The sequence below is a fragment of the Lingula anatina genome, chromosome 1 (genome assembly GCF_051362555.1).
Source record: "Lingula anatina isolate TDL-2025a chromosome 1, LinAna3.0, whole genome shotgun sequence".
Taxonomy (NCBI): Eukaryota; Metazoa; Brachiopoda; class Lingulata; order Lingulida; family Lingulidae; genus Lingula; species Lingula anatina.
In genome coordinates, this window is record NC_141767.1 from 70,762,255 (window position 1) to 70,770,214 (window position 7,960).

Here is a 7,960-nt window from a genome sequence, read left to right on the forward strand (position 1 = left end):
ATGTATAGATGTAGACTGTTCCCACATGTTTAAATTACGGTTCATTGATATTTAAAATGTGTTAGAAAATGCATTAAGCATAAAGAAAAACCTAAATGCCAGAATAACGTCAACGGGTACTTCGGCTGTAATCTCGTTACACAACGAGACTTTCTAAAGTGCCATCTTCCATTTTGTTCAAAAGGTCTAACAAAGGTAAGTAAATATATAAGTATTTAACCAACAGAGCATCATACGGATGCCACATGCAACTTGGGTAAGGTTTGTGTTCACCTGGAGTGATAATATTGGTAGATTAATCAGCTGGTGAGTATGCACGTAGAATGAATGAAGTTTTGCTCATCCTGGTTTCTCCATTGAGACCCCAGCCAAAGCGCGAGGTGCAGGCTCTGCTGCAGTCAGCGATCCCTTTCACTTGTAGCGAATTGCACCTTGCATATTTACATATTGGAGACATGCAGTTAGCATTGGTGCCGTTAAGCATTTGACTAAACTAAAAGTGCACATTTTATTAAACCACGCGAGCTTCAATTCTGATAACTTTCAAAATCGTTCACACCTTTCACTGTTTCATTCTATCATTCAATCAGTTAGAAATCATGGTGATGTCCAATTGTATTGCAGGGTCTCGCTGGAGCACCTGTCCAAATCCACCATGAGTGCACTGCCCCCCTCGGGCACCGCTCCCCCTCCCCCCGGCAAGAGAAAGGAGATCTACAAGTACGAGGCTCCTTGGATTCTGTACAGTATGAACTGGAGCGTGCGGCCAGACAAGAGGTTTAGGCTAGCTGTGGGCAGCTTTGTAGAGGAGTATAACAACAAGGTACAGTACACATTGCTTTGTAGAGAAGTAAAGCAAAAAGGCACAGTACACATTGCTTTGTAGAGGAGTATAACTATGTCACACACTGAAAGCAGTAGAACATCTGATAATACAATTAATATAGGGTCAAAAATTCTCATTATCAGAGGCCCTCAGCCCATGGATATGGGGTAACACCAAAAGTTTGTGAAAAATGCTGAAGTAAAAGAAGTATAGAGATCCTGGCTGGCAGCATTTTAAAAGAATATTGCAGAGGGAGAGAGAAAGAGAGAGAGGGTTCGCACAAAATCTGGAATATCCTAGAATTAAGATTTAATCATGGAATATCCTGGGATTCTGTTGTACTTCTGGAAAAGTCTTAAAATTCCTCTAAAAATCCTTTAAAATGGATAGTTTTTACTCTAGTCTTGTTTTTGTTATTAAAATAAAGCATGTCCACTGTTTCCCCGAAGCACTGATGCAATCGGAATGCCTCAGCCTTTTCCATCAAGCTGGCTTTTTATATTGATTCATAAAAGTAATAAATACTAGGTGTGCCCAAAAATTCTTGGTTATATTTTATTTTACCTATTTGATGATAAACAAATGATAAATGTCTAGTGTAACATACTCCTGGAAAATATTTTAATATCCTTGAAAAATCCTGGAAAAATTGCTGGCAGAACCAGAGAGAGAGAAAGGGAAAGACAGCTAGGCTGAATAATTAGGCTTGGAAATCAAAGTAAACTGTCAACAACCATTATTCAATCTCATTTCATGACAGCATTAATTATGTCATCTGAATGGTTAGTGTACCAGTATTCAGTGCTTTTGCAACAAACATAATTTTGTTTCTTTATTTCTAGGTCCAGATTGCCTCTCTTGATGAAGAAACTTCCGAGTTTGTTGCAAGGAGTACTTTTGACCATCCTTACCCTACAACAAAAATCATGTGGATTCCTGACACAGTAAGTGCACGTCTTTTGGGATTAAAATGAAAAAATGATTATAAAATGTTTAAATAAATATAAGCTTGGGCTGTCTATCTGTTGTAAAAAGTGTTCAGATCGCAGTTGCTGTGTCACTGTTATATTTAGTTAGAGTCTGCTGTCTGTGTAAAATTCTGTTCAAAGTAATTGTGGAGATTGATTTTGTCTGAGGTTGCTGTATAAAATATATGTGTTTGTAATGTTCCAGAAAGGGGTGTATCCAGACCTGCTGGCTACCAGTGGCGACTACTTACGAGTTTGGAGAGTTGGTGATTCAGAAACACGGCTTGAATGTCTCTTAAATAATGTAAGTGGTGGCTCACAGTAAGCTGTGGTTATGTGGAAATACATATAGATAATATTATAAACATTGTACAACATTGGTGTGGTATAAATAATGAAATTATAAATAAATAAGTAAATGGATAAATAAAAAATGAGATGAATTAAAATAATTTTAAATCATATAAAAGACCTTTTGTTACTTTCATCTCCAGCTAGGTAATTTTATTTGCTATTTAATCTGTAGATGTGTTTTGATAAATAAGGTGCATATTATAATGATTTGGTTTTTCAATCTATTAAGTACTGGACTTACATTTGTAGAGATGAGACTGTTGTCTCCCCCTCAAAAACCACTAAGAATACAGATGAACTATTCCCAGTCTTGCTGTGTAATAATAAGTCCAGTAATAGATTTAAATAACTTATCTCTATGTAAACATGACTGTATGACTAACATAACAGAGTATTAAGATGCATATTACTTTTACAGAACAAAAACAGTGATTTCTGTGCACCTCTCACCTCATTTGATTGGAATGAAGTGGACCCCAATCTCCTCGGCACATCAAGTATTGACACCACATGCACAATATGGGGGCTGGAGGTATGTTGTTCAAGGGAAACATGATAGTGCTCTTTAATAAATTAAATTTGAATTGAGACATGTTGGTTTCATGGAAGACTGTAGATTGATTCAGTTGTTTAATGGTTCTGATGACAATAAAGAAATAGTTTGTGGTTTTCATTAGTAGCAGTGACAGTCCCTGTGTGTGTGTTTGTCTTTGCAGACTGGTCAGGTATTAGGCAGGGTCAATCTGGTGACAGGACATGTGAAGACCCAGCTGATTGCGCATGACAAGGAGGTGTATGACATTGCATTTAGCAGGGCAGGGGGAGGCAGGGACATGTTTGCCAGTGTTGGTAAGTTGTCCTAGATCTACAACAACATTAAGCAGGGCAGGGGGAGGCAGGGACATGTTTGCCAGTGTTGGTAAGTTGTCCTAGATCTACAACAACATTAAGCAGGGCAGGGGGAGGCAGGGACATGTTTGCCAGTGTTGGTAAGTTGTCTTAGCACTACAACATTTAGCAGGGCAGGGGAGGCAGGGACATGTTTACCAGTGTTGGTAAGTTGTCTTAGCACTACAACGTTTAGCAGGGCAGGGGGAAGCAGGGATATGTTTGCCAGTGTTGGTAAGTTGTCTTGGCACTACACCAACATTTAGCAGGGCAGGGGGAGGCAGGGACATGTTTGCCAGTGTTGGTAAGTTGTCTTGGCACTACACCAACATTTAGCAGGGCAGGGGGATGCAGGGGCATGTTTGCCAGCTGTCCCTCAGATAAGCATGGTAATTCATTTTAACCTGTTTTTAAGCACCATAAATAATAGAGTAGTAAAGTCTTGATTGTGTTCACAGCCTCTCAGACAGCTTACATTAAACCTGGGCTGTGTATTTATATTCCAGGTGCTGATGGCTCAGTGCGAATGTTTGACCTCCGTCACCTGGAGCATTCCACTATTATCTATGAGGATCCTCAGCACCACCCTCTCCTCAGGCTGGCCTGGAACAAACAGGACCCTAACTACTTAGCTACAATGGCCATGGATGCCATGGAGGTATGGGTCTCTCTGGTGTGATGATCATTGTATACATGTGATTGGTTCTACTGTCCATTATATGACTTTAACTTCATTTTATCATCAGTTCTTAAGCTGAATATATCCAAAGTAACTAAAATGAAATAAAACAACAAAGTGATTTTTAAATGTGAATTTACCTTTTCCTTATTATTGTTATTATTTTTTTTTTTTTAGAAAATTGTGACTGCATTAACATCAAAAGTGATAAATTATTTTGAATTTGTGGAAAACATTATTCCTAGGTGATCATTCTTGATGTCCGAGTCCCATGCACCCCAGTGGCCAGACTGAACAATCACCGAGCCTGTGTCAACGGCATTGCCTGGGCACCTCATTCAAGTTGTCATATATGCACTGCAGGTAACGTGTTAAATGGTTTAACTATATAGTAATACCTATTGTGAGAATGTTTTTTGTTCTTAGTATAGTGCTTTGTTTTTATCTTAAAAGAGTTTAAGAAGAACCTGATGTACCTGAGGTTGTCAGTGACATATTGCTTTGAAACATTGGGTATAGATATTTATTAACCTTTACATTCACCATGTTCTTTTGCTGGTTGCAGCTGATGACCATCAAGCTCTAATCTGGGATATCCAGCAGATGCCGAGAGCCATAGAAGATCCCATCCTAGCATACACCTCCTCAGGGGAAATCAACCAGATTCAGTGGTCATCTACACAGCCAGACTGGATAGCCATCTGCTACAACAACTGCCTGGAGATACTGAGGGTCTAGAAGACAGGGGCACCATTTTTTTATTTAATTCAGGAAAAAAACACTGGTGAAATTAATGAGCTGTTTTATGATGCTGCAGGACTTTAATTTGTTATGTACAGTAGCAGGGTCTCCCAGAGGAAGATTGGTCTTTTTTGTGGATGTAATTTCTTTAATCTCAAAAACATTTTTTTTTTTTTGGATAACATCTCAAGTCATGGGAATTGTGTGGTTAGAAAAAGAAGTAAAATGGAAAAGAGCCCAGACAGCATTTTCTTCAAAGTTTAGAGACATATTATTACTATTATCATAGTTAAATATGCCTGGCTTTGTTGAATTTGACATAGGTCCTCTGAAAGGTAGCTTTAAATTGCTTTAATTTCAATAACAATGCAATTAATGCAGTGATTATTTTTCCTGCTGACAGTTTTTCTGTGGATGCCAGTTCAGAAAATGTACTCCCAATTGTTACACTTGTCTTCCTACAACACACCTTACTAAAAGACACGATGAAATCTACAGCACAGTGGGATACTTGATTGATTTCATTGACAAGATAATGGCACTAATATGCCACATGTGGTATACCAGATCACCATTTTTACTGGGTTTACTCAAGTGGGTCCACACTGAGCAGCTGTCCTAGCTGTGTACATAGCCCCCGGCTCCACCAGTTGTATCTATATGTATATTTCTGCTGTACATAGAACGAGGTTGTTTCATGTACTTGAAAACTAGTCAGTTCCTGATCTGTAGGCGTAAATAAGAGTCTCTTTTAATCTGTTTAGTGTGCAAAAATGTTTGATCGCTTCACAGGTAAAATAGTGATCTTAATAATCTCTGGCAATGGTTTGTAAATAAAGCATTGTGTCTCTTGCAGCTGGACATTTTGCAGAACTTTAGACAGAACAGTGAATGTGAATATAAGTTGCAGTTGTTTTGTGCTGTGTAAGCGAATTACAGGAAAGAAGATTATCTTCACTCATGCATTTTCATATTTCGTCCAGTGCGCAGTGTATCAAACCCCCAGTTATGTATGCAATATTAGGTGAAGTCTAAAAAGTTGAGAGTGATATCTTAATGAACTCCAGGTTCATGATCGTAACTTTAAAAGACTTGTAGCGTTTTAGTCACAGTGTGAGTAAAGGGTAAATGACTTTATCAGTTTTATAGTCTTGGTTACATTAGGTAATCAGTTATGTGCTTCGTGAGTACGAACCCCGTCATTAAAGTAGATTTTTGATTTTGTCGCCGTTTTTTGTCGTAATGTCAGTAGTTGTATGTTGTCACCAGTCACGTTCATTCATTACACAAAGAAAAACGTAATACCGTCATTGTATGTGTGCTGAGAAGCTGTATGATCATCTTTATGAATAAACTTGTAGATATCTAGTCTCGTTTTCTTTTCGAAGTTCTTTTTCTGTTCGCATCCTGTGGTAAAACACGCCGTGGGAGCAAAACGGACTCCACTGGCCGACTTGTCTTTTGACGAAGTATCGCGGTACGAGCGGTCTTTTAGAAATAAAAGGGTGTGGCATTCTTTTGTTGTTCTTATTTATAGGGCCACAATATGCACAGTAAGCTGACAGTACATTTACCTGCGGTTTACGGTAAACTGACAGTAACATAACATAATTTTATTTTTTTAACATAACATAATTTTATTTCACGTCAGTTTTCCAACAAGCACAACACTAGCCATAGCAGGCTAATATCACCGACAGAATGAAATAAATTAATGTGAAGTACTATAATAGTGATATAAAATTTAAATAAATAAATAATTTATTTTTATATGCAGTTGTTTTACCTGAGAAAATATTAAAAGTATTTAAGTGTTTAACACTATTGATTGTATAAAAGTGAGATGTTGCCTTAGAGGCTACCTGAGATTTAAAACCAGAATGCCTTTTAGGCTATACATTTGCACACAATTCACATTTCCAGTTTGACTGGGGTGTCCAGTTTTGGACCATACCTTTAAAAGTGTCCAGATCTTTACAATTTTTCATTGATACTGGCAACATATTCCATAGTTTAGCACCACTGTAGGCTAATGAATTTAATCCATAGCATTTTGTCCTGCAGTGCTTCTGAAGCAACTGATTTGAGTTCCTTAAGCTGTAAGGTACTTCTTTAACACTGAACAAATCCCACATGAAAGGTGGGGAGAGCCTATTTACTGATTTAAACACTTCAATTATTACAGCTCTATTCCTAGAAAGCTCAAGAGTAGATAACCCTGCTTTCTCTAGTAATGTACTATAACTAGACTCAAAATCATCATACACAAACTTTAAGGCTCTGTACTGAATGCGTTCCATCTTTGCACAATCTACAGCACCACAAAAGTTCCAAGCTAAAGCACAATAGTTAAACTGTGATAAAATAAAACATCTAAAGACTTGTAGTCTAGACATTTCATCAAGGTACTGTGAAAGTCTCTGTAACACTTTAAGTTGAGCACCTGCCTTCTTACATAGTACACTGATATGATAATGAAAATTAAGTCTTTCATCAATATTCACACCTAATAGTTTCACATGTGGTTCTGTGGTGATATTAGCATTATCAATACTGATAGTATTTCTATCTGTAGTTTCATTTAACATAATAGCATGAAATTTAGATGGGTTAGCCTCCATCATATTGTCTCTGAACCACTTTATGGCAGTCTCTGACTCTGTAGTTAGAGTCTCTATCACCTCCTGTCGGGTTGGGTGCATAGCGACTAGAGTGTTGTCGTCAGCATAGTTGTATAACGACGCTCTGGTGATCGTTGCGTAAATGTCATTCATGAAGACATTGAAGAGGATCGGTCCCATGATGGAACCCTGCGGGACCCCCTTTACCAGCGGTAGCCAATCACTGACATGTCCAGAGAGTTTAACCCTCTGACTGCGTGATGAAAGGTACGCCCATATCAAGGCACAACCTTTTTGCGACATGCCGTAGGCCCTGAGCTTGGCGATAATGAGCTGGTGCGGCAAACAGTCGAACGCCTTGCTCAGGTCCATTAGGATGGCTCCTGCGTGGTTGCGATTTTCCAAGGACTGCTTCCAGTCCTCGATCAAGCGAAGAAGCACATACTGGCAGTTGTATCCTCTCCTATAAGCGGCCATCCTGGGATCCAGGATCCGCTGAAGGAAAGACGCCAGCTGATGATGAAGTATCTTCTCCAGTACTTTGGACAAAGCAGGCAAGATACTAACAGGCCTGTAGTTTTTCATGATAAGATTGTCATCCTTCTTGAAGAGTGGCACCACTTCAGCAAGTTTGGCACCATCCGGAAATACACAAGTATCAACACACTGATTGTAGATTGACGTGATGTGGTGACTAAGGCATGTAGCTACAGGTTTCAGTAATCTCGGTGGTACACTGTCCCAACCTGTTGCCTTAGTAGTGTCCATGTCCTTAATGATTTTCATTACATCATCTGGTGTGGTATGTTCAAAAGTGAAATCACAATTGTTCATACTAGATTTGATATTTTGCACACTTGGATGATCAGTGAAGTAAGTTTCA

At 38.6% G+C, this 7,960-nt stretch overlaps 1 protein-coding gene across 2 annotated transcripts; it reads left to right on the forward strand.

The window, feature by feature from the left end:
- Positions 1 to 31: 31 nt before the first annotated feature.
- On the forward strand, positions 32 to 5,824 carry LOC106173890 (DDB1- and CUL4-associated factor 7). Of its 2 annotated transcripts, none has more exons than XM_086998937.1 (9): positions 32 to 195; positions 625 to 823; positions 1,669 to 1,770; positions 2,000 to 2,098; positions 2,567 to 2,680; positions 2,865 to 2,997; positions 3,543 to 3,694; positions 3,961 to 4,078; positions 4,281 to 5,824. In XM_086998937.1, exons 2-9 carry the CDS (start codon positions 656 to 658, stop codon positions 4,451 to 4,453), a joined length of 1,059 nt encoding a protein of 352 aa, XP_086855063.1. In that variant the 5' UTR covers positions 32 to 195; positions 625 to 655; the 3' UTR covers positions 4,454 to 5,824. The 2 variants fall into 2 exon arrangements, with proteins under 2 accessions (XP_086855063.1, XP_086855062.1); XM_086998936.1 differs by lacking the exon at positions 32 to 195 and adding an exon at positions 231 to 256.
- The last annotated feature ends 2,136 nt before the right edge of the window (positions 5,825 to 7,960 follow it).